Source organism: Micropterus dolomieu, linkage group LG05 (assembly GCF_021292245.1).
Source record: "Micropterus dolomieu isolate WLL.071019.BEF.003 ecotype Adirondacks linkage group LG05, ASM2129224v1, whole genome shotgun sequence".
NCBI lineage: Eukaryota > Metazoa > Chordata > Actinopteri > Centrarchiformes > Centrarchidae > Micropterus > Micropterus dolomieu.
The window spans coordinates 26240996-26266550 of NC_060154.1; the positions used below are offsets into that span (position 1 = coordinate 26240996).

General features: G+C 43.0%; 4 protein-coding genes across 8 annotated transcripts in view; 3 read left to right on the forward strand and 1 right to left on the reverse strand.

Moving 5' to 3' along the window:
- shroom2a (shroom family member 2a) overlaps positions 1–12158 on the forward strand; it is a 31424-nt gene extending 19266 nt beyond the window's left edge. For all 4 annotated transcript variants that reach the window (XM_046050181.1, XM_046050182.1, XM_046050183.1 and 1 more), the window contains 8 exons: positions 303–425; positions 926–3374; positions 3791–3876; positions 7350–7955; positions 8518–9072; positions 9959–10127; positions 10305–10577; positions 10674–12158. In XM_046050181.1, coding sequence (XP_045906137.1) covers positions 303–425; positions 926–3374; positions 3791–3876; positions 7350–7955; positions 8518–9072; positions 9959–10127; positions 10305–10577; positions 10674–10946 — 4534 coding nt within the window. In that variant the 3' untranslated portion in view covers positions 10947–12158. The remainder of the gene's footprint in view (positions 1–302; positions 426–925; positions 3375–3790; positions 3877–7349; positions 7956–8517; positions 9073–9958; positions 10128–10304; positions 10578–10673) is intronic.
- LOC123971410 (cytoplasmic FMR1-interacting protein 1 homolog) overlaps positions 1–25555 on the forward strand; it is a 1205200-nt gene that overhangs the window by 1027953 nt on the left and 151692 nt on the right. The window lies entirely within an intron of this gene.
- On the reverse strand, positions 19606–20265 carry LOC123971460 (putative claudin-24). Its single transcript, XM_046050320.1, has one exon. The coding sequence runs from the start codon at positions 20263–20265 to the stop codon at positions 19606–19608; it is 660 nt and encodes a 219-aa protein (XP_045906276.1).
- The window catches only part of wwc3 (WWC family member 3), a 30777-nt gene continuing 28291 nt past the window's right edge, over positions 23070–25555 (forward strand). Inside the window, exon 1 of one of the 2 annotated variants that reach the window (XM_046050211.1) lies at positions 23070–23653. In XM_046050211.1, the coding sequence (XP_045906167.1) occupies positions 23508–23653 (146 nt within the window). In that variant the 5' untranslated portion in view covers positions 23070–23507. The remainder of the gene's footprint in view (positions 23654–25555) is intronic. The other variant, XM_046050212.1, reaches the window with a different exon arrangement.

The following is a 25555-nucleotide window of genomic DNA, read 5'->3' on the forward strand; positions in this document are numbered from 1 at the left end:
CATTTTACGATGATATGTTCTGTTCGCCTTTTCCTGACATGCAATTCAGAAAGAATCGCTTTAAAGGGTATGTTTTTGATTAAACAGAGACCATCTAAAACACTTTCTGTCTGTGAATGTTGGAGTAAATCAAAAATGTTGCAAATCACTGCCTTGATATAGATGCAGCTCAACAAGTAAATGTTTTACTTGTTGAGCTGCAGTGGTAGCTATTGCAAGCACATACTGTTTTCCATAAGGGGCTGGGCTCTAATGCAGTCTGTGTATTTTTTTTTTTTTTTTTTTTTTTGCCCTCTCTGCAGGCGGAATGAACCCATAAGCAGGCCTCACTCCTGGCACTCCACCAAGTTCAACGAAAGCCAATCGGAGACTGCCAAAACACAGTCTCCGCCCACGCCAGTCTGGCAAACCAGATATGATGCAAGGTAACTCTTGGATCTTGAAGTCTGCCTTTTTGAGTCTCAATGTTAGATATCTGCGTTGTTCTACTACAGACACAATCGAACTGTTCTGCCAATAAAAAAACATTTTTTAAAGTTTTTACATGGAGTTGAGTTGTCATTCTGCAAGACTTTTTCCAACAAAATCTAAAGATATTGTGATTTTCTCAGATGGTAAAGGTTAATTTGATTGACAATGCTATAACCTTCTAGAAACATAAAATGGTGAATTCTAAGTAGAGAGACCTATATTTAATAGGCTTTAGGCTGTGTTTAAGCTGTCTTTGTTAATGTTGCTGTATTCTCCAGTGGCCAAAAAGCGGACAGTTTATTGGATCTAAATGTGACGGCCATAATAATAATTTGATATCATAATTCATAACTTGATTAACAGCACTCTTTAGATACAAGGCTGTTTTTGCAGGGAAAAAAACTGGTTGCTGTTGTTTGTATTTTCACACTTGGTCCTTTGCTTTAACCTCCAGCTCATCCTCAACTGATCTCTCCTCCGGCTGGGAGCAGACAAACCTGCGTAGAGTGTCCGATCAGTACAGCTCTCTCGGCAGTATGGACAGTCTAGAACACGTCTCGCACTCCTACCCTGCCAGTCAGCTGTCACCTGCCAAGTCCAATAACAGTATGGAGCATCTTGGAGGAGGGAAACGAGACTCAGCCTACAGCTCCTTCTCCACCAGCTCTGGCACACCAGACTATACCCTCTCAAAGAGCAATGCTGCCTCGACAGAGAACATGCTCTATAAATTCAGTCAGGGGGAGACAGGAGGAAAGCACAACAATGGCAGAAACAGCCAGAGCCTAAATGAGGGAGTCAAACAGGACGATAGGCTGGCGTACTTCCAGATGCCAGGAGTTAGCACAGGCTGCGAGGGTCCACAGACTGAGGACTCAGCTGGATCCCACTATTCCACTTCAAGTAGAACAAGCTATGGACCTGTTTGGCATGTCCCTGAAAAAAAGAAGACCGCTTCCCCCTCTCCTCCCCCTCCACCTCCACCTGCACGCAGTGACAGTTTTGCTGCTACTAAGGTACATGAAAGGGGGCTTGTTGCAGCTCACCCCGAAGGTCCTGAATCACATGTCCCCTGTAAGCCTTCCACAGAAAATCACCAAAGCCACAACCTATCCCCGAAAAATGACGGTGACGTTTTTTACACTTCATCTGATAAATCGAATCACAACCAGTTCAGCTCAAACAAGCAGTACTCCCTGTCCAGCTGTGATGTTCGGCAAGGTCAGCCCTACCATCAAAGACAGTATAGTGACAAAAGCACTTTTTATTCTCAGCCCTATGCTACGCCCGTTCCAAAGCCACAGAACGTAGTTGGCTACTATTGTAGCATGCAGGAACTGCCTACGAATGGTTCTGCACAACACTTTGGTCAGAGCCATAGAAGGAACTTAAGCACCTCCCTGTCTACCGCAGCCACTGACCAAAACACAGATAGCAGTGGACATAACCGATACTACTGTGTCACAACATGTCAGCCCACGCAACCTAACCACCAGCCTTTGTCAGGGAAATCAGAGGATAGGAAGAGTGTCACAGGCGTAGACCTATCACAGTCTGGAAATGAGCAGAACTCTCTTAGCCCACTCACCAAACTGAAGTATCATCTGCCCCAACAGCAGCAACACTCCTCACACAGAAAAGACAGTAATGGATACAGCAAGCATCAAGTTCCTGCTGTACTAGAAACCTCTGTACCTAAATCCAGCTCTGATGATAGGGGAAGCCAGAGAGGACACAACACACAAAGTGCAGAAGCTCAGTTCATGAGTTATCCTCCTAGTGGACAGTCTGAACAGCGGAGGTCTCTGCCACTACAACATAGAGATTTACCTCAAGACACCAGACACCACAACCAAGTGAGCAACAAGATCTGCCCCCAGGCAACCCCCATGCTTCACTCTCTGTCTATGGATGTTGCAGGCCAAGACGCAAGAGGCCCAAATTCTGAGGAGTCCCTTGAAAGCAAGCAGGTGAAACGCAGTGACCGCTTTGCCACCACGTTAAGGAATGAAATCCAGATGAGACGAGCCAAGCTGCAGAAAAGTAAGAGTGCAGCTACCCTTCCTGGTACCGAGGGTGAGACTGAAGATGATCAAGATATCTGGAAGTCTCCTGAAAACACTACCCCAACCTCTGCAGATGGCTCTTTCACCAACATCTACAAGGTTAATCTGAAGGAAGCACAAGCAAGGGTGCTCATGGCTACGTCTTTCAGGAGAAAAGACCTGGAGCCTGTCTTACTAGAGCACCCTGCGGCAGAGGCCCTACCTCACTACCCATCCCCAGCATTGGCCCATAAAGATATCACCCCTCTGCCAATTTTCTCAGAGTCTGTAATGACTAAATCAGGGCCTGCTGGGGGTCAAGTAACTCGCATTGGTGGTCGAAAGCGTTTTCCTGCAGAAAAGAAGGTACGATCTTTTTCAGAACCAGACAAAATCCATGAAGTTGGGGTGAAGGAAGATCTCCCTCGCATTGAAAAGGCAAGCTCCTCTCTAGACCAACAGAGGCTGTTTAAAGAAAGTAGAAAACCCGCTTTTCCCAATCAAATTCCCCCTCAGGACTATCCCGAGAACCACACAGAGGCCAAGGCCGGAGCTCCTTCTACAACCAGTGAAACAGAGGACACAGTGAAAGGCATCAGGAGCAGAGAATACACTGAAGAGGTCCAGGGAGGTCCTTGCTCTGCACACAAGCTGTCTGTCCTAGACCAGCAAAGACTGGGTACCTTCCCTGAGTATGAGGCAAGGTGGAATGTACAGAAGAAAAACCCAGAAACAAGAGCCTCTGGGCGGTATCGGTCAGCTGATAACATCCTGGATCCAGGACCAGAGGAGAGAACCAAAACCACTGGTTTCCATGAGAGATCCCGATCGTCTCCTTCAGCTGACTTCTATGGGCAGGTGAGGCACAAAGTCTGACTGTCCCTGATCTCCAAGTGTTTTGAACAAACATTTTAATGGAATAATGGTCTCTTAGTTGTAACTTGGTTTTACTCACTTAAATGTTGCAACTTTATGAAGCCCTCGAGGTGGCTTTACATCTCATTAAGACAAACAGAGTGAAGTGAAAGGAACAAAGGAAAGAGTCAAGTCAAATATTAATCCATGTTTGTTCATATTGACACACCCTCGGCCTAAGGAATGGAGAGGGGCATCAATATTTTTTTTTCACTACTGTTGAAAAACCAGGAAGCTGCAACATGAGTTAGCTGGGATAATTAACAAAAGACAAAAACTTTGCTGGCGGGCTCTTTCTTTGTGAACTGTTTGGATGGTTTTGCATAATGGACATTGTGTTTGTTCAACTTTATTTACAGAAGATTCAAGTTCCTGCAAGAAAGTCTGAGACAGAATATTCCCAGGCGGAGAGTAAACCTGCTGAACCGTTCAACACTGCCACAGGGTGAGTGCATTTCATTTAATGTTACCTGCTAGGACACCAGTGTCTTTAGCAGTGGGGCTATTTTTCTGTCTCTAGTATGCAGTACAGCATGAAAAAACAAAAATATCAGTGTTTTTGTATTTAATATTTTACTCTAGGGATTGCTTCTTGGGTAATCTTAAGTGATCACCTCAGGAGGAAACTATTATTTATCACTACTGAGCACATAATTGATATAAAACACTATAATTGACAGTGCTCTATTTGACCGTCGTTAACTTCTGTATTTATTATTTTGCTCTTTTAGCATATTTAGTGTGATATTTTATTATTTTTCTATTCCTGAGCTTTATCAGTGAAAGCAGGCAGTAAGTTTGTAGAGGAACAGTGAAGTCTTTATAATCTGTCGTGACATACCAGTGGCACTGCCTTGGGTGCAGCTGTGACAACATAAGCTGTCTCTCTGGCTGTGCTTTGTGTCGTTTAGTGGAGGTTTACTAGTGTAGGCGAGGCATTTGACCATGACTGGGACAGTGAGGAAGTGTTTCTGCATCAGAATGTAATGGTGACCCGAGTTCAGGGGGCCAGCCCGAAGGCATGAAATTATCTTCAATAAGATCTGTTACTTTGTATAATTGGGATATTTATGGATGGTAGGGCTGCAACTAATGATTATTTTCATGATTAACTGATTTGTTTTTTGGTCTATAAAATGGCATAAAAAAATGGTGAAAAATGCTGATCACTGTTTTCCAAATCCCAAGATGATGTCCTCAAATGTCTTGTTTTATTCACAAGCCAAAAAAATTTAGTTTACTGTCACAGAGTGAAGAAGTGGGAAAAAAATTTCATTAAAAAATTATTCAAACCAATTATTCGATTATCAAAATAGTATATTTGATTAAATCGTGATTCATTAAAAATGTATTTAATAGTTGACAACAAATCAATAAATCGTTGCAGCTCTAATGGATAACAGTGTTGGTCTTTTTGATGAAACCACCACTCCTAAACTGAAATATCTCAACAACCACTGGATGAGTTGTCATGATGAAGTTGTGTAACAGATATTCACAGTCCCCAGAGGGTGAAGGCTTTGGTGATCCTCTGACTTTTTCTCTAGCGCCATCATAAGGTTCACATTTGTGGTTTTGAGTGAAATATCTCGACAACTACTGACTGGATTTGGAACAGACGTTCATCTTCCCCACCGAGGGAATTTTAATAACTGAGGTGATCCCAAAAGTTTTTATCCAGCACCATCAAGATTTTGATTCAAAACCTTTGTTTATGACCAAATACCTAATTAGCAAATATTAGAGTGCTGACACGCTAAGCTAAGATGGTGAACAAGAAATACATTCTGTTTACATAGTTTTGATCACATTGGATTAAACCTCCCTCCTAAGTGACTGTTTGTTTGTTTTTCGGGCAGGGTGGAAGTGTTTACAGGTAACGTTGATGACTTAATGTGATCCTTCGATGATTCCTTATGAACTCCTGCCATATGAAAACATTGAAGTCTTGTTGTTTGAGGTTAATCTTCCCTGTTGTGCCTGTTCAGCTTGCTTAACTAGTCCTTAAATAATTTAGCATTTTTCCACTATTCAGCCATTCTGTGGAAGCCAGCAGTGTCCAGTCATATGCTTTTCCTGGCTGAGAAATAATTATTATTATTATTATAATAATTGTAATAGTTTATTGTCTTCTATGGCTCTGGAGGAGTGTCATGCTTTGTAATGGAGGTTGATGCAGTAATGCGTGTATTTGATCTATGCATTTTCTTTTCCTAATGCCAGTTTGTAGTGGTGTCCAATATTTTTGAAACATTATTCGCCTTTGCTCCCCTTACTTAGAATCAATTTTAAGCTACGTGTAGTGACGTGATCAAGATGACTTCATGGTTTGTAACCACTAAACTCTCACAGGTGAAACTCACTAAAGGGTGTAGAGTATCTTGTCTTGAGCAACTTCATTGTTGGAGTCACACCATCTGACGCTGCGTTTGCATTACAAGAGGATGTTATTGTCAGTGAATTACAGAGGATGTTATTGTCAGTGAAAGGTCTGTGAGCTGAGCTGTATGGAAAGCAGAGATGAGATCATAAGTAAAGCATGCTCCACCCAGATAGTGTTATTGATATAAGTGTAAAGAGATACCGACAGGTGGCCTCTGTCACAGTGAGCCAGCAGACACGCTCACTTTTACTTCTCGTCTACGGAAATGACAGCAGTAACACGTCACATAGGGTGAGTTTGTGCATTCTTTGCTTTTTTGCAAGTATGGAAATATGCTGTATTTGATCCTAGTCTACCTATACTGTAGCTAATGCTACCGTGGCTTTATATTTATAAAGACAGAAAACAACAAGAATTTATTTCTTGTCTCCTATTTTACAAAGTATATAGTGCAGTAGTGTTTACACAGTGAAAAAATCAGAGGAAAAAGTCACCTTTGATGGGCAACAATGCTTTGTCATATAGACACGTAACTGTGTTTCTTTGGTTGTTGTGAATCTCTACTGCCCTAAATAATATGTTCTTACATACATATGCGTCATTGGTTGAAAACCTACATCATGGCAACATAACTCCATATCCTTCCCACCACTCATATCCCTGCAGTTCCTGCAGAAATATTGCTGGTATCATGTGTCATGTTTCTGTGAGGTAACTTTCTCACACTGCAGAGCTGAGGCATGAGGGAGGTTGTAAGCTGTGACAACAATTGTTCATTGGGTAACTTGTTACAGCATGTAGAATTCCAATTGGGAGGTTTGGGTTAATGGCGTCTGTCTGTCTAAAAGTCACCAAACTGTATCTTGTGACTGCAGAGTTAATACAGTTTTGTCCTTAATCAGAGCTGCGTGGTTTATGTGTTAATTTTGTCTGATTACTCCTAATTGAATTTGTATCAGAGCACGCCATGGAAATGTAATCTGTTATCGTGAAACCATAGTATTTGGCGGGTTTGCATGCCTTTACAATATAGGCGACATCCACCGTGTTGTACTGAATGATTGAATTACTGTATGCTAAAGCATAAAAACGCATACTGGTTAAAATTTAGTATACAATCACTTGAACTCCTTTAGTTCCCGATCAGGCCTCTAATGATTTCTGTCAGCTCCAAATATTGTCCCTCTTCTATCTTTAACTTTACCTGTAAAGAGTTAAAACTGTAAATGTGAATCAGGCAGGAAAAAGCGATCCGGTCTTGCTTCTTTGCACTGGAGGATTATTTATTCCTCTATGCTGACTTGTGGGAACTGAAATATTCCTCTTCAGGCTGCCAGCTGAACAGTAACCAGGGAGGAGGCTTGCAGAAGAGAGGGAGACGTGTGTCTTGTCATGCTGGCATAATCATAGTGGCTGCTGGAGAGACGAACAAGGCCTCTGCCACAGTGTATTATTTGATTGAGCTGCAGATGATAGCCCATGCTGCCTGGCTGTTGAACAGTGTGTAATTAAAAGCTTTCTATTGTGTTCCTCAGGTTCTCTGACAGAGGACCCGGTGACTGTAAAGTTAGAGAAAAGCCTGTGGAGTTTGAACACTACTCGGCGCCACCCCTTCCGCCCATGATAGGAACCAACCCTGAGTGCAGACACAGACCTGCCCCTGCCACGGTGAACCACAGACCCACATCTATCTCTCATAGTCTCACAGAGTCTGCCCTCCCACAGCCTAAGGACCACAGCCACAGCGAACCACCCTCTGGGCCAAGGAGGACGACCTATGCGCTGGAGAAGCCTCCCCCACTCAGATGCCCAGAGGTCGACTCCCACGAATCCTTCACCAGTTCCCAGAGTGAAATCTTCACCCACTGCTCTCCTAACGCTGACCCTAACTCCGCCTTTGTCCCCACCCTATCTGCAAAGGGAAATTCTGAGCAGGGCAAAGGACTTGTGGACAAAGGACAAGGGGCAGATCATCACCTATCAACATCCAATCCCCAGCCTGCCTCTTCTCCCCCAGCTTCCTCCCACAGATCTTCAGGGCCGGCCACTATGGAGCGGCAGCGCTCTCCATCGCCACAGTTCTCCCCACAGAGACTCAGTGACAAACCACCGGTCTCCATACAGGATGAAGACTCAAAAAGGTAAACCTTTTTTGCTTAATCAGAAGGGAGACTAATTCATAAGAGCATAGTTTTGATGCTACTGTTAAACTCTCGCCCAGTTTAGTCAGAACACAGTCTTTTTAACTAAACTACTTATCGTGTCTTTCTGCTACATGTACAAAGGAGCTTATTGAGAGTCACGGCCACTGTAGAATCAACGTGTGAGCGCTGTCAAGCCACAGTAAATTGGAGGGATTCTCCACATTTCTTTAAAAGCCACAGGCATTTAAAGAAATGACGAAAATGGAAGATGTACTCTAAAAGCCCCTATTGTTCATCTTCTCGATTCAGAATTAAGTGGTATCATCTGTAGTGAACTTATGACTGTACAGTAGGATTATTGCAGCTAGCAGAAACTAAAGTGCTGGGAGGAGTCCAGATGTCTTGGATATTCCAGTGTACTGGGCATGGAAAAAATCTCAGTTGCCATCATGCAGAGAAACTTTAAATCATCGAATGGCTGGAATAACTACAACAGGAGATTTTCTCCTCCTTTCAGAGAGAAACGTTCTATTTATAAGATTATTTCTATCTTTCTCAGGATGGAGCATGTGATAGAAAACCAGAATCCTGCAGTGAAGAAAGTGCCCATCAGGATTGTCCACTCAGAGGGAGTCACAGAGAAGGAGAATTGTCCATTTTTGCAGCACAGTGACTTCCCTGCTGTAGAGACAGAGGGTCCTGGTGCGACCAGGCTCGGCATTCTGGGAGCTGGAGGGCAGGACTCGGTCTTCTGTGCCTTTAATCGGCAACGGGAGCCCGAAAGTACGCCAGCTGTTCAGACGGACCCAAAGCCCCAGAGAGACGCGTACATGAGTACTGTTCAAGATCAGGTCAACTCTAACAGTCAGCAGCCACCACAGCCCACAGATGTGACCACAGGACTGTCTAAGGAGGATCAGAAGAGAGAGGAGCTGGCCAGGGACATCATGGGGAAGGATAAATCACTAGCTGACATTCTGGACCAGAGCAAGATGAAAACCACCATGGACTTGATGGAGGGCATCTTCCCTCAGGGGGAGCAGCTGTTGGAAGGAGCTCACCAGCGCAGGAAGGTTCTCCCAAAACAGACAGCCACCCGGCCTGCTGAGGAAAGGTCAGCCTCGCCCTTTTGCTTCCGCACTGGGCCTGAGAGATGGCCATGTTTAGATCTTTCTTACATGCAGCCAAGTGCCTTGTTCAAGACACATTTCATTTGTACCTTACCTTGTTTGACCTACAGACTGTGCATTTTCTCTCAGCAGTTTGTTTGACATACAATAACTCCTGAAAAATTGTTAGCTCTGTTACACTTAGTCATCTGTGTGAGTTTTATGAGTTGAAACAAATTCATATACACGACTTGCACAATATTTGAGTGCACGCACATTTTACGTCTGATTCATCAAATTCTCTTTAACTGCACAAACTTCCATAAAATTGCTTGTCTCAACCAGGTGAATACCTGTTCATAAGGAGGTGCGTGTTCATTAGATTAGCATAGTTGGCGCACCATAATTGCTACCCAAGATCTTCTTGTTCTTCCTTTTGTGGACACTTTTTTTTTTTTTTCACAAAAATGTTACCGGAAGTAAAAAGAAGAATAGTGAGAGTGTCAAGTCCTGCTGTAGAAATCAGCAGACAAATTTAACAGTGCCAGTAGTTGTATTTGGTGACCTGAAGATATTAATACAGCTACCAACAACATGCCATCTGGAATTGTTTGACCTAAAAAATGTCTTACTGAAGCAAAGTGGTTCATGGCATATTGGTTTTAGAGAAAAGAATAAGTGTGAAGTAAAACTAGTTAACAAGCTAACAGAGAAGTCGAAATATTCATCTTCAAGTAACGGATCAATGTAAAATAGTTAAAATAGGATGAACTGAGCAAATGTGTTCGTATGAGTGATTTTTTCATGAGGCCCGTTGGCTCTTTTGACAAAAGGTAACCTGTGTATTCTTATTTGGTTGGTTTGAAACAGTATTTCTTACTTGTATTTCAGGGAAAAGGAGGACAGTATGGCAGCAGCTGTCACCATGGTGACCAGCTCTGCATATTACAGCACATCTGCTCCCAAAGCCGAGCTCCTTATTAAGATGAAGGACATGCAGGAGCAGGAGGAGGAGGAGGACTCAGAAGATGAACTGGATATTGATCTGGCCAACAAGAAGGTACTGTTCTCTTACTGAACCGTTCATGGGTATTAGCAGAACAAAATGAACCAAGGGGAATCTTGGAGTAAAGATGAGGTTAAAGGTCTGTTTCCTTTAACCTCATCACCTAATACACAGGTTACCTTTTTAAGTTTTGATTTAGTATCTTCTGTTTCTTTTTATGCCCATCTGCAGCAAGAGCTGATTGACAGCCTTAGCAAGAAGCTCCAGGTGCTGCGGGAGGCCCGGGAGAGTCTTCAGGAAGATGTCCTCGACAACAACGCTCTGGGAGATGAGGTGGAGGCCCGAGTCCAACAGATCTGCAAACCCAACGAGCTGGACAAGTTCAGGATGTTTGTCGGGGACCTGGACAAGGTGGTGAGCCTGCTGCTGTCCCTGTCGGGCCGTCTGGCCAGAGTGGAGAACGCCCTCAACAGTCTGGAGGAGGATGCTACTGCTGAGGAGAGGGTGAGTTGAATATTGCTCTGTTTCCTAACACCACACCAAAAGAGAAAAAGGGACTTGATGTATCTTCTCAACTCCTAATGTTTCTTTCATCTACAGCGAACGTTGATTGAGAAGAGGAAGCTGCTGATTCGACAGCATGAGGATGCGAAGGAACTGAAGGAGAACCTGGACCGTCGGGAGCGTGTGGTTTACGACATCCTGTCCAGCTACCTGCAGGAGGACAGCCTTACTGACTATGAGCACTTTGTCAAGATGAAGTCGGCGCTCATCATCGAGCAGCGCAAGCTTGAGGATAAAATCAAACTGGGCGAGGAGCAGCTCAAGTGTCTGATGGACAGTCTGCCGATAGAGCAGAGGCTGGCCCTGTGAAGATGTTGAACACTGAGGAACTGATGATGAAGACTAAAATCGCCCCAAGTTGCAGTTGAGCCCTGTGTCCAACAGAGGGACACAGAGACAAGGAATCTGCTGAGAGAGTCTTTTGGGTTTTTTTTCACGTCTGTGGTGAAGCCTCATCCAAGCATGTCTTACCACTTCACATCTTCTCAACCGGACTGCCGTAACACCACTTGGACGGACAGCATCCATAAGGAACTCCCTTGTGAAAGATGCTGCTTTTCTTGGCATTAACCACTGTATCTAATGTCTTTCATGCCACGTTTGCTTTGTTTTTATTTTTATGTTTTTTAGTAATTTATTATAGCCTTTTGAATCTGCGCAGAAGGGGACAGTATTTTATCTTCAACTGATTTGAGCAGCCACGCTACCTGATGTGTGTTTCACACGCTGAGCAACTAGGAGTATTTATCATGTTTCATTTCACTTAAGTAATTTAACAGTCAACACGTTTTCACATAATCCAGCAAAACTGGCCGAATATTTCACTAAAAGCAACCGTTTTTGTTAACGTTTATACATAAACTAGTGGCCTTTTACTGAGACTTTTGTGCTCTCTCTTTCCTCACTGATGCTAGTGTAAAGTACCTGTGCAGATACTGGTCATTTTAAAGAGCACTTGTTCGACTTCACTAAACAAAAGAACTGTAGCACTTCAAATCCAGACTTTAACTCAAGTGAAATCCACATTGAAGTGCCTGGGGAGTCACCCGTGTCACCGCCAATACTGTCGGGTCTTTTAATTCACTTCTACACGTTGCATCTGTCAGTGCTGTTCTGTTTTATTCACAGCCGGAAAAAAACCTGTTTAGATTATGATATTGCCACGTATAAAATGACCAAGTGTTTCTGTCTTTTGTCTTATTCATGGTGCAGATGTTGAATGCATAGTTACCACAGTTGTTACTTGACTCACTGTTAAATTTCAACTCTAAAAGTTGTTCGGGTTGATCGTTTTGCAACCAAATATGGAACTAAATCACCGCAAAGCATTTTGACCAGTTTGAACTGAATTTCAGACTGTAAGGATTGACTCAGTCTCCCAAAGGGTGAACCCTGTTAGAGGATGTTTGTTCTGCACATTTGAGAATATTAGTTTCACACACTTCATGCACTGCTACATCCTGACTCTTAACACTTCAGATGTGCTCCTTTATATTAAATAAAGAGTCTGCTGGAATCACGCAGGAGTTGTTTGTTTGATTTTCTTCGCTGTCATTCATTAACTTCACTACGCCCTCCGCTCTAGTGATAATGTGGAAGATAAAGACTTTGACATGGCAAGGAAGATCTTTTGACAGCCAGGTGTTACATTTATCCTCTCGCATAACCGAAACAAAATGTGGGCCTTCACTCCGATTCATTCTCGTGTGGTGAATACAGCTTCTGTGGAAGGATTCTGTGCATGTGGAGATCAACAAATCAGAACTTTAGACGCATTAAGGTGAGGAAAAAGACGTTGCAGAGGATTTGTTTTATTGGTCTGCGTAACATGCAAAGATTTAAATGGACAATCATTAACTACACTAATGCTTGAACAGACTGAACCTACAGTTACTAGAAAACGAGCTTTCTTGTCACTTCCAGTGCAACCTTGAGGACTTTTATTCTAATTCTCAAAATAATTGATTAACAATTGAATCTCCATCTGGGATAGTATTGATGGATATATCAAAACTTGCTACGGTAATTGCTTTTTCCTCAACATATTTGAAGATGTTATAATGTCACACTGTTTGTTTATATTTGTGATAATGTAGGAGAAACGTAGAATATAAGGGTGGAATAATAAAATTGCTCAAAGGCTACGCTGTTTTACTACCTTGTGTCAAAGGAGGCCTGAGACAGAACTCCAAAATAACCCTTAAAATGTTTCGACCAGGCAGACAAAATTAGTGCAGGTGGATTTAATCTTTGTGGTCCAAGATCTTCCTCCATGGTAATAAATCTGAGTGTTAATTAATGTATACTTAAATACAGTTACAATACACGTGGTCTTCATGGTAAACTTGATTTATTAATCACCTATTCTTACATGTTGACAAGTTTAGTGTTTACCTACCACAGAATATTTCAGATACTAACATATTGCAACTGTCTTTGATGAACTGAGTGGGTGTCTTTTTTAATATTTCAGTTTCTAATATTTAAGTTTACATGAATAAATATAAAATACTGATTATTGTAGGCAAAGCAGGCAACTTCCCCGAGCCCAAAATCCCCAGGGGCCTCAAAAAGCCTCATGTTCACTGTGTGTCATTGAGGATTGATAATTTGATTAATTAAGGTTTAGGTTCGGTAGGTTAATGCGGCCTTTAAGTACCTCTCATTTCCAGACAATATCTGCATTTCATTTATTCATCTACCTGAATAAACCTTGAAGGATTAGTACAAATGGTTTTTCATAGGCACCATTTCTTTAAGAGAAAGTGGTTCCACTGAAAAAGACGACTGATTGTCGTCTTTTTCTTCGCCTCCAATGTATTGGACAAAATGTCTGAGGAGGTAATCTCAAACCCTCGTAAAAATGATCTACATAGCTAGATTGGAGATTAGATAGTTTGGAGCCGGTGCTAAAACATTGCACAAACAGAGATATACTGACTGTAATGGGATGGGTGAAAACCTAACAGGGTGATGGTTTGTTTGGTTTTAAATGTAAAAGAATGTATACATCATTACTGTATATTTGTTATCTTGCTATGAATCCATAATACACAATGATATATGGAAAATTTATAAAATAAACAGGAACTATTTAGAGTTAAATAAGTGGTGGGAAAAATAACAAGCTTCTGCTTTGCCCGTTTCTTTTCAGACATATTACACATATTGTTTATAACATTTTCCTTTTGTATATCGTAATCTACTTATCGTATTTTCATATTTTATATTTTATTTTTGTTCGAAATGAAAAAAGAATGAAAGAAATATCCCACTAAAGGTTACTGGGTATGTCAGAAAACATGTTTTTTTTGGGGGTCATTTGGGTGAACTGACCCTTATTTTGAGGAGCATCATAGAGTAGCTTTTCCAGAACACACCATAGACATACATAGAACATTAACTATCATATTCCAAGTTTTCATAATTTATACAGTGAATTTTTAACAGTGCGTACAAAAACAAAATGAAGATAATACCAGAATGTTAATGTGGATATACTAAGCACACTTCTGAGAACTTTAGCCGTTTTAACACAGTTGTGGGTTTTTGTGTTTGTAGCAGGCATGATGGACGTCACACTGTATGAACTCAACATCGTGTGAGTCAGCGACCAGCCTCCCTGAGCCTTCGAGTCACTGTCACTGGGCAGGATGATTTATCTGGCCCACACGGCTCACTGGCAGTTCCTGGGCCTGATGGCTGGGGTCCTGGCGTGGATCCTCACCATGACCACAGCCGGCCTCAACGAGTGGCGGCTGTGGCACGTGGCCGATGTGTCTGTGATCACCTCGGGCGTGGCCTGGGTGGGTATCTGGAAGGCGTGCTTCTACAGTCACGCCCTTCCCATAATGGAGAACTGTCAGAGCATCAGCATCTGGGACCACTTTGCTCCTGCAGAGATCCCTGCGGCTCAGGTGCTGATGATGCTGGCGGTGATCTGCGGCCTGGCTGGGAACATCAGCGGTGCAGTGGCCATGAGGATGGTCTACTTCTCTGTAGCGGATCGTAGGAACATAAGGCTGGTCTTCGTGCTGGCAGGGACCCTGTATGTGCTGACGGGGATATTCTGCTTGGTGCCCCTGGTGTGGAACATGAGCTCTGTGATGAACAACAGCACCATAGACTTTCCTCCTGAGTTCCACCTCCCCGCAGCTCCCGTCAGACAGCAAGTTGGTTCAGCCATCGGAGTGGGTATCATTGCCTCCATTCTGATGCTCATAAGCGGGCTGCATTTCCTGTGTTACCGCTACGCCTGGCAGGCCCTGAGCTCAGACTCCCCCAGGGACATCAGGGATCCGTGCCACGGTCCCTGGACAGAAAGGGCCCTGGCACAGAAGTGTGAATTGCCAAATGGAGACAACCACGGCAGAGACAATCCTACATTTCACAGTGAAGACATCCCATGATGGAACAACCTAGTGTAAGGAACAGGGTACTAACTTACAATGCGGGATTTTCACCTTTTTCATCTGTAGGAAGATTTCAAAGCAGAAAAGTTCCACATGAAGCACAGTGTTGCTGAATCACAAAATTTATCATTGACTCACAGTATGGGGTTGGCCTTTGTAGTGGAATGTTTGCCATGTTATCTTACCGGAAACACTGCTACACATGAATATAGGACAGCACATCAAAATAAAGCATCATAACTGTCAAGGATTCATTTAGACCCACTTAACTTCAACATAAACAAAAGCTTGCTTTAACTACTAAATAGATTAATATTCTGATTTAAAGAAGCACTGACAATGTGACATTCAAATGCCATTTTAAAGAGCACTCCTTATTCATCACAAGTCACACAAGACCATGCAGAGAAGTTCAGAAATGTAGGCCTACTTACAGCAGAAAGAATCAAACCGGTTTACCTTGAGAAAAACGTAGCCCTGTAGGGAGCTAGTGAAGTACATAAGAATCCATCTTTTAACCTGCCAATAACAGATTTTTTTTTGGCCACTTGGGGACAACGGAGCAAAAACAACAGATTTTCACTTTGTAACTTAATATGGCTAACTTATTATGAAGCTTGTTAACACATCCAGCAGAGATGCAGCAACACTAGCATTCATTTGGATTCATGTTTCTGTCTACCTGATCAATGCTGTATTGATGATACAATATTAACTAATTCTTGCTCAGTTAGCTCTTTAGCTAATATAAATGGGCAGTAAACGCTCAGCAGAGCTATGCAGAACTGCAAGTTGGTGATAATTGTATGTGGGTTTATCACATCAGAACACCTTTCCAATACCATTAGTCATTTCATCCATTATTAATATAAAAATATTGATTATTGCTGATTTAATACTGCACTGTGATATATTGTATTGTATTATAAGATTTGAGTTCCTGCTGTAATTGTCTAAATAAAACCTCCAGTATGCCAGCTAGATTCAGTTTTCAGTCCATGTGTCTCATGTGAAGTGACTTCAGCTATCCTGGATGTGTGTTGCCAGAGTTCAGGGACAGACGCAGATGTTTATTACAACATTTATCTCTCCAGTGTGATCCAAGAGGGCTGTTTGGAGGAAGCAGTCTGAGCGTTCTCGTAATGACTGATCAGCATTATCACCACACAAGCCGTGGGAGGTGACATGTGTAGGCTTCTAACGTGGGGTCCCCACGTGAGGAGGGACCCCAGCGGGTCAGGTTGACTGGGGGGCCCTGCTCATGTGACCTGGGTAGGAGGCTTACAAGAGCAGGCATGTGAGTAGGGAGAGGGGGCCGCCTCACAGTAGTGATTGTTGCCAAGTAAGACACGCACACAAACTGTGGCCCGGTGGCCTACGGTACCTCTGCTGAGGAACAAAAGGCCTTCTTCATCCGAGCACAGAATTCTGTCAAAAACACTAGTCCCAGGAGTGGATGAAAGGTGTACATGCCCGGACCACTCAACAGACAAAAACTGCATACTTCATGTCAAGTAGTCTGTAACAGGAGAACCAACTAAATATTATTCAAAAACATTCCTCTAGATGAGAGAGAAAGTATTTAAATAATTCTCCGTCCATTGCTTTGCCTCTGTCTTCACCTCTCTCTTGCACATTCCACGCTACAGATAAGCCTGACATAATGCCCTGAGCTGGATATGATTTATCTAATCTGTTATGCTAAGTCATCTACTCTATCAACAATAATGTTTAATGGAGGTCCACTGTCCAAGAAGGCTCTGAAAGAGGAATGAAAGTGATCAGGACGATCAAAAAGACGAGTCACATCAAGTATGTAGCATTTTACCACAAAGCCATTTATCGACGATGACAATTTATTTATTTGTTTACTAGAAACTAGAAAGATGATTGGTGGTAAAGCCCCAAAGCATATGAGCAATTAAGCCAAATATTTTCTGCTATCTTCTTCAGAGTTTCCTGCAGTCATCCCCAGACATCAAGATCTGATCAAATGTGTTATATCCGGTGCCATTTCTATGTGCAGCCAGGGGTGGAAAGTAAATACAGTTACTCAGGTTTGACTGTTTATATTGTGTGCTACACTTTACACTTCCACTGTACTACATTTCAGAGGAAATATTACATTTTAACTCCACAGTATTCACCTGAAAGGTATAGTAGCTTTTGAGATGATGATTTTGCACTAAAAGACAGATAGAGATAAGCTTTTAAAACACAATACAGTGTTAGAGATTAATCCAGTGGTTACCGACCTTTTTGGCTTGTGACCCCTTACAAAACAGCAGTGGCTGGTTAGGGCCCCTTGTTACAGATGTCTGTGAGTTATTAGAGGCGTAATCAAAGAGTAATTGTACACATAAAGTTGTGTATGTGGCTCCAGAGCTTCAGGACAGCTGATAAATTGCCTCCAGAGATGTTGTTTGCTCACAAGACCTTAAGGGTAGAGCCTTGTTTTTTCTGCTTCTCTCACCCATTAAATAGCCCATAACCCCTCAGATTTATCTTGTGACCCTCTGGAGGGGCCTGACCCCTAGGTTGGGAACCACTGGACTAAACTATGTAAGTGGATGTAAAGCAATTCAAACTAGCTCCACCTCAGGCGACAGTGAGCACTTTTACTTTTGAAGCTTTCAGTTTCATTTTGCTGATAATACAGCTGGACTTTATTGAAAACAGGACCATCACATACAATGCAGTACCTTTATATTCTTATATTGGTTCTTATCTTCCTCTTACTCTGTTCTCATCCTTGCCTCTCAGATAAGACAGATTGGTTGTGGTATGGCAATTGTGAGTGTGTAGCAACTTGAGCATGATGGAATATGTGTTTGTTGTTAAGTGTGTTGAGCGGTGTAAGATTTCACAAAATTGTTATTCCCAGCATGTTGACTATCATATCTTATAATAGTTTGAACTGCGGGTTGGATAATCCCCATCTCCATCTGAACTGTTAGAGGGTCATATTACAGTCAGTCATTTTACAAAGATCATTAACTCTGCCTCTCAACCCCTCAAAGCAGGCTTGTTTATTTGCAGTTGGATGCATTTAAACATAATGCATGCCATTTCCTTTGTGTTGCCGCCCCAGCCTCACAGCACTTGGAGTCGTGCAGTAATCCAAAAGAACATCTCATCATGCAGTTGTTTTCGCTGCCTCCCCTGCTGATAGCTGCCCTCACACTGGGAGACACCAGGCAGCTCACTGCAGCCTGCGTCAGAGGATGGGAGGGTGCCTCTCAATCCGCTCTGTGAGGCCTGACAGGGCCACTTTTTATGGTCTCAAAAGCAAAGTCTGTCATGTCTTGGGCCCCTTAGGCAACATTTGATTCTGTCATCATTATCTCTCATTAACTTCATTCTGTAAGTGCGGACCACATAAAAGGTACCATCATTATTAGCATGTGGAGGTTTAGAAATCCTCCTCCTCCCATGCAATAACACATTTATGTCACTGTACCTGTGTCCATGTAAATGATAGCGACAGTTGTGGAGTACAGAGAGCAGCAGCGCCCTCTGACCTTGGCAAATTTGTGTAATTATGTCAAAGCGGGAGCCGCAAGGGCAACCTGTGCTGCATTCTTCACAGTACACGCTGCCCATTAGAGCATTCATTAAACACAGCTTAGCTCAGCGAGTGACCAGTAAAGCTGATGGAATTAGTCTCAAGCTGTGTTTCCACCACCGCAGACACACCTGACGGACCAAGACGGCTGTTCAGTTCCCAAACCCCCCTCACCCCCCACACCCGCTCAGCTTGTCGTCTGGTTACAGAGCAACCAGGGAACACTTCAGACCAAAATAGGTTCTAGGTTTATCTGACTAATTGTAAACTGGATGGCTAAAGAGCGAGAGAGTGACCATGTTTCCACCTCTGACATAATGATAGAATAACATGTTCATTGTTTTCTACAGATTGAGGCCACGGCTTCTCATTTTATCAACATAAACTGAAAAATAATGATCATGTTCAGCATACTCCAACACATAATACAACACTAGCACAAGAAAATTAAAAATTCAAGAGAACTTCAGTATAATTCTTTATGTGAATACACAATACAGCACATAAGCAAACGTAGCCAGGCACAGGATAATGGGTGCTTTCTCTGTGTTTTAGTATCAAGAATAACTTACAATCACAGTATTTTAAAAGCTTACGTGTTCCATGAAACAGACTTGAAATAATATTTTCTTCTTTGTTGGCAGAGAAGAAGAGATATAATGCTGAGGCCAACCATGAGTAAGGAATATAAAGCTTTTTATTAAAAATATGTATTTTTACTGGTCACAGCAGGTTCTCTGAAAATGTAATGTTGGCTTGTCCAGGTGAGTCATTAAAAATAACTGCAACACATATTTGGTGGTGTTTTCTACAAGGTCTCATTATCACTGTTTTGCAAAACATTTTTTCATAAAGCAACCCTTATAAAAGATGCTGTCTTTGATATAAAACCAGATATTTCCATCATTATTTTCAAACAGTTCGGAGTGCAATTCTACAGGTGATAGTGTTGTGCTGTCTCTATGCAGGTAAATCATTTACAAAACGTCCCTTAAACATACTCTGAGCGCTTCCTAAAGGAAACATCTGTACTCATCCCCTGGTATCTCTGCTCCAGCACGGGCTCAGGCTCTGCCTGTGAACATGAGCAAGAGGTGACCAGAAGGAGCCCGGCCACTATGAGAAGAAATCCTCCGCCCCAGCCGCAGAACAGGGCGTCACCAAACTCCCATCGTGGCACCACATCCGGTACTTGATCATCAAAGAAATGTATCACGGCTAAATGGGCCATGTAGGACACGGGGATCAGACACAGCACTCCAGAAATCATTCCCATCACCCCTCCTATGATGGTTAAACGCTTCTTCGTTTGGTTGCCTCCGTGTTTATTACAGCTGTTGACCAGGTAAAGTCCAGGTATAGCCACCAGCATTCCCAGCATGCCCACCACAAGGGAAGAACACATGAGGATGCGGGCCAGCTTGAGGTCATTGGAAAGGCCGAGCAGGGTGTCATAAGCTCTGCACTCCATGCCCCCGATATCCTGGACCACGCATGTCTCCCACAGGCCCAGCTCGTAGCTCTCTACCGCCAGCAGCGCAGTGGACATGGTCAGCCACTGTGGTAAGATAGTGGAGGCTAAAGCGCACAGCCACGCTCCGACATAGACCAGCATCCCCAGCAGCTCCAAAGCGCAGGCGCATGTGTCCATCTTTCTCTCTCTCTCGCTCTGTTTCTCTCTCTCTGGCCTCCACGCTTGACAGAGCCTCAAGAGTTCTTCTTCTATGGCTGCACTTGAGTTGGAGAGGCCTGTGGATGTCCAGTTGGGACAGGAGCCGCTCACAACACCTGGTAATTAGAGTTGACTGCTCAGGCTCTGGACTCTGAGCTCTTTCACAAACAGTGCCCACTCAGAGGAGCTCACATCCTCTGCTGCAAGGAGGAGAGGGGGCCCGTTCGGCCCTCCCCTTTGCGGTCCTCCTGCTCCAGCTGCTGTGCCAATGGGCAGCAGGGGCAACAGGGCCATTCTTAATAGCAGGCCACAAGGGATGAAATTAAATGTAGACAGGATATAATATTGTGTTTTTTTGCGTAGGAAATGATCTCCCTGACGTCCTTTTAATGCATCCTGTCTGATCTCAGATAGACAGCAAAATAAATAAGTAAATAAATTATCATGGGCCAACTTAAAACATCACAGTCAGGTAATTATATAATAATGCAAAAAAAAAAGATAAACTTCAAATAAACCGGCCTGCATCTTGAGATATTATAAAATCTCCAGTTTTTATTCTGTGATTAAGATTAAAATGTTCATTTTGTGAGTTTATAAGTAAACTATTTACAGTCATAAAAACAGTTATTAATGTATCAAGAAGGCAGTCTTCCTAAGTAATTACTTTATTGTCCATGTAATAAAAATAAATAACAATCTGCTCCACGGATAGTTTACAGTTGACCATTTCTTAAGTTTGTGAGTGTCACAGTAAGGCTTTTCACTGCATGTGACTGAAACAGAAACAACAGTGCAGCTTATTGTGTGCTCTCATATGAACACTACATGGCTTGTGGGAAATGATCGTAGGAGGCTATAGATCGAAGCTCTGATGCGAGAAAATGTTTCCCAGCCATGAACACACACACACACACACACACACACACACAATATGCAAACAAAAATGACCACATAAAATCCCCAGTTTGTTAAATTGCTCCTCCTCTGGAGAACAAAATGCTCAGCTGACTGCACTGACATCTTGACAAAGTGGCCACACTTGCTCAGCTGCACCCCCACACCTACACAAACACACAGTCAGGTGTGCTGGTGTCACTATGCAAACGGAGAGGTCTGCACGGGGGACTGCAGTTACAGGCAGTACCAAACCCCCCAAGAAAAAGGCAATATTTTCTCAGTCTCAGAAGCATAACTTCAGAAGAACATAGGGAGAATGTACCTGTCATAATGACTACCGGTTTGGCAACAGACGTCCCCCCTGTTTGGAAATTCCTCTTGAATTTCTTGTCACACTAAATTTCAGTCACTGCACCAGCGTTTAATCAGTGTTGTTGTAGTTCTGATAGTCACAGACAGAGGTCAACAAAGGTCCTGGATCACCTAAAACATCAAAAAACTGACTTTAACTCAAACGTATCTGTTGCTGTAACAGTGTTACTTCCGGTCTTCTATATTCTGCTCTTATTTAATACTTTTCTTTTATAAGTGGTCATGACGATATGGTATACCATGGCTCTGACCCTTGAACTCTGTTCAATTAGCTTCTGACTCACAGTGTCAGGAACAATTCCTGTGCAATAACCTGTGTGTGTACCTGTATACCACATCCACCTCCGACATGAACATATAATAATAATTATAATGATAATAACCATTTACTCCGGAATCCTTTGCACTCTGCTTATTGTACTATTGTCTCAATCTGTCTATATTGTTTTTGTTTCTGTTTATAGTGTGCAAATATTGTGTTCTCTATACTGTAGCCTGTGTCTGATTTTATTTTATTTTATCTTATTTTAAAATTGTATTATTGTCTGAGTAAGCACATCATGAGCAATGAACAATCCTGAGTCAAATTCATTGTATGTGTATACATACCTGGCAATAAAGCGGATTCTGATTCTGATTCCTTTAAGCTGTACTGATGGAAGATTTCACTTTTATTTGGTTGTACTCATTGTAATAAGTTGCTCCTGCAGCTGGCGGTGGCGATGAAACAGCGGAAAAAGACACATGCCTTAGGTGTGAGAGACCCGGGTTTGATTCCCACTGTAACACATCCACCAATGTGTCCCTGAGCAAGACACTTAAACCCTAATTACGCCAGAGGCATGCGACCTCTGGTATATACAGTATATGGCAATTGTGAGTTGCTTTGGAGAAAAGCAAAGTTTATTATTGTAATTAAATGTAACGTAATTAATAGTTGATGTGGGCCCTCTTTGCTCTAATTGGCCCTGAGGAACAAATGATTGGTCCAAATTGTGGCAAATAAAAAAGTGGTCTTAAGTAGAGGGCCATAGAACAAGGCCCTCAGATCTTAGTGCCCCCAACAACATCAGGACTATACAGCATGTTTTTAAAGTTATCAATTACAGCTGTGCTTTACCTGCTGTGACAGGCCAAAATGAAAGCACCTATTTCACAGGGGCGATGTTGAGCGTGACCGGGTGGTGTTGTTAATGCTGCTGTGTCTATTGGAGACACCAGGTGGCGCTATTGCACCACTAAAATAACCCTGCAGTCAACAACCAACCCCGGGTTTGTCACTGTGTTCAGGGGGGAGTTGTCCCTGCATGAAAGTTAAACTCGTGATACAAACTACTTACCTACTTCAGTGATAACATATTCCCACATAATAGTAAGTAAGTATTTAATGACGTGAATGGCCACTTATGCCAATCCACAGGTTGTTGTTTGAAAGGTGAACAGTAACGTTAGCTACTTAAATGTGGTCTTGTTCCTGCCTCTTTTACCCACTGAGTGACTGAATTATCGCTGAGGTGAAACATAAAACACATTTTTATATATTTTCACAGCAACTATACGCTTTGGTGAAAGCTTTGAGCTCTGAAGTTTCCCTATTGGACAGAGGAGCTCGCTCAGTCGTACGTCCGACCGTTTATGCAAATCCGCTCTTCCCCGAATATGGACACGGAGGAATGAAATATGGTGGAGGAGGCGAACATGGAGGACCGAGGACCGTGAGAGCGCTGCGGTAGTGTTTTTTTGGGGGGGTTGTAAGAAGAAACGTGGATGTACCCTCTGCAGGACTATTTCTACGGACAACCTCGGTGGAAAGTTTTGTATTTGCGTCTCCATTTTTTGCGCCGACAAGTGCGTCGAGGTAGAGTTTGTTGTAATGCGGTGAAGACCGACTTTTTCGGGGGGATAAAAAGCAGGGCAGAGGGCTTCAGCCCTCTCACCATCCCGACGCTATGCCGTGGGTCAGCGGCGGTAAGCGGAGAGAGAGCTCGGAGCTGCCGCTGCCCGCGGGCTGGGAGGAAGCCCGGGATTACGATGGCAGAGTCTTTTATATCGACCACAACACCCGGCAAACTTCATGGATTGACCCCAGAGATAGGTATGCTAAAGGCCTGGGAGCACTGGGATTACACACACTCACACAAAGTCACTTTAATTCACCAAGCCTTCCTAACAAACTACCAGAACTTAGCCCGACGTTACTGGAGGAGATGCCAGGGCGGCCAGGGCGGCCCGGGCGGAGGGGGGCGACGACTCCAAGTGGAGGCAGTTTTGTTTTGTTTCTGTGGACAGGGCAGTAAACTCCCTCCATTCCCTTTAATGTGACAAAAGGTTGCGGTGGATATTGTAACCACGGCCGATGAATCAGATGAGATTTGGCAGCAGTTGTGGCCTCGATCCCCTACCTCTTGAAGAAGTACCCATGCAAACACGGGATGTAACGCCCATGGGCACCGACCGTGCGGCTGCTCACATTAATACTTTCCCGATGTGTATCATTAAATGTAAAGTCTGACAGGTCTTTGACAGGGAATAAGACAGCAGCTCAGCCTTTCCGGTTTGTTATGTTTCAACAAACAGCAGCCCCAGGTACAGTAAGAGACTGTGACGGTCCCCCGTCGGTCTGGTCACCTGAGTTTTTTTAGTAATCTGATTCTTCTTCATGGAAGAGGAAATTTAATGTAATCTCAAACGTCAGTCAGACTCCTCAGTAAACTGGTCAGATTTATGACTTCCAGTGACCTGAAACATTCCTGGTTCATACACCTAACAGTGAGCTATTGTTATCCAGCTCTCTTTTCCTTTTCATACAAATACACCTCTAGTCCAGTAGTGTGTCAGGTTCAGCTCTGAAGACTACTTAATAATGTTGTAGTTCATCCCAAAATTACCCACAATGTGTGCGTTTCACTCAGTTTGCCAGTGGAGCGTAGTACAGCACCAGCTTTAAACTCCAACTCCCAGAAATCTTTGTGAAAATATGTGAGGAATGCTAGTTGGGCCACTGGGAAAGCTGCAAGGATGTGCTTTTGTGGGGACTGGGATTTCACCAACCCAGCAACAGGCTCAATCAGGCATTCAAAGCAGACTTTGTGAGATTACTGGGAATTATAGCAAGTATTTTAACTCTGCTGCATTATGAGGGAAAGGCAGAAATTCACAGTGTCTGACAAAAACAACACTCCAAGTATGGTTTGAGATATGACTGTGTGAATTTCTGTCTCTTTCTGCTTGACATTTTAAACCAGATTTCTTGCATCTGATTTCATCAGTGGGAATGTAGTAGCTCCGTGTAGTGTAGATAAGGAAAACCTGATTTCCTTGAACGCCCCCTCTTCCCTGCAAGTTGATTAACCATTGTTATGTCAGGCTGATAGCAGTTTCACAAGATCTTACAGTCATCAGTGTTTGAGGCAGGAGGGCTCTGGGTTTCTTTTTACGTTTGTATGACCAAAGAATCTTTTCCGCATTTGTTCTGCTGCTGCTCTGTGATTTATAGGTTATCTCGGCCAGAGGAATGTCTTCTGTCACCACCTGATACTGACTTGCCAATAAATCACATCACTGTACAGCCCTAAAGCTGACTTTATGCTAACATGCAACAGATACAAAAAGGTGTCAGCTATTCAGTCAGTGTTGCTGCTCCTAAAAAAATGCAGTTCATTCCATCAGCTGCAGATAAAATGACTGTTTACATGCCACTTAGGCATGAAGTGGATGGCAGCAGCAGAGAGATGAATGTGGCGATGATAAGAGTTTCATACTTTTCCCTGTGTTTGACAGCTGCTCTGTTTAAGTACAACTAAAAACAAAGGCTGGTGGTTTATGGATTGTTGTCTGGTATCTACAACATGTTATAATAGGCCTCATCAGCATGAGTTATAGGCTTTAACTGAGTGTGAAGTAACACTAAATGAGATAGTGTCTACACCAGAGGTTTGATTGTTGAGATGTGTCACATAAAAATGAACCTAATGGTGCGGACTGTAAGCTTTGACAT

Bases quoted from the DNA above. Each gene is read 5' to 3' on its own strand.
- LOC123971460 (XM_046050320.1), bottom strand. From the start codon at position 20,265: ATGGACACATGCGCCTGCGCTTTGGAGCTGCTGGGGATGCTGGTCTAT.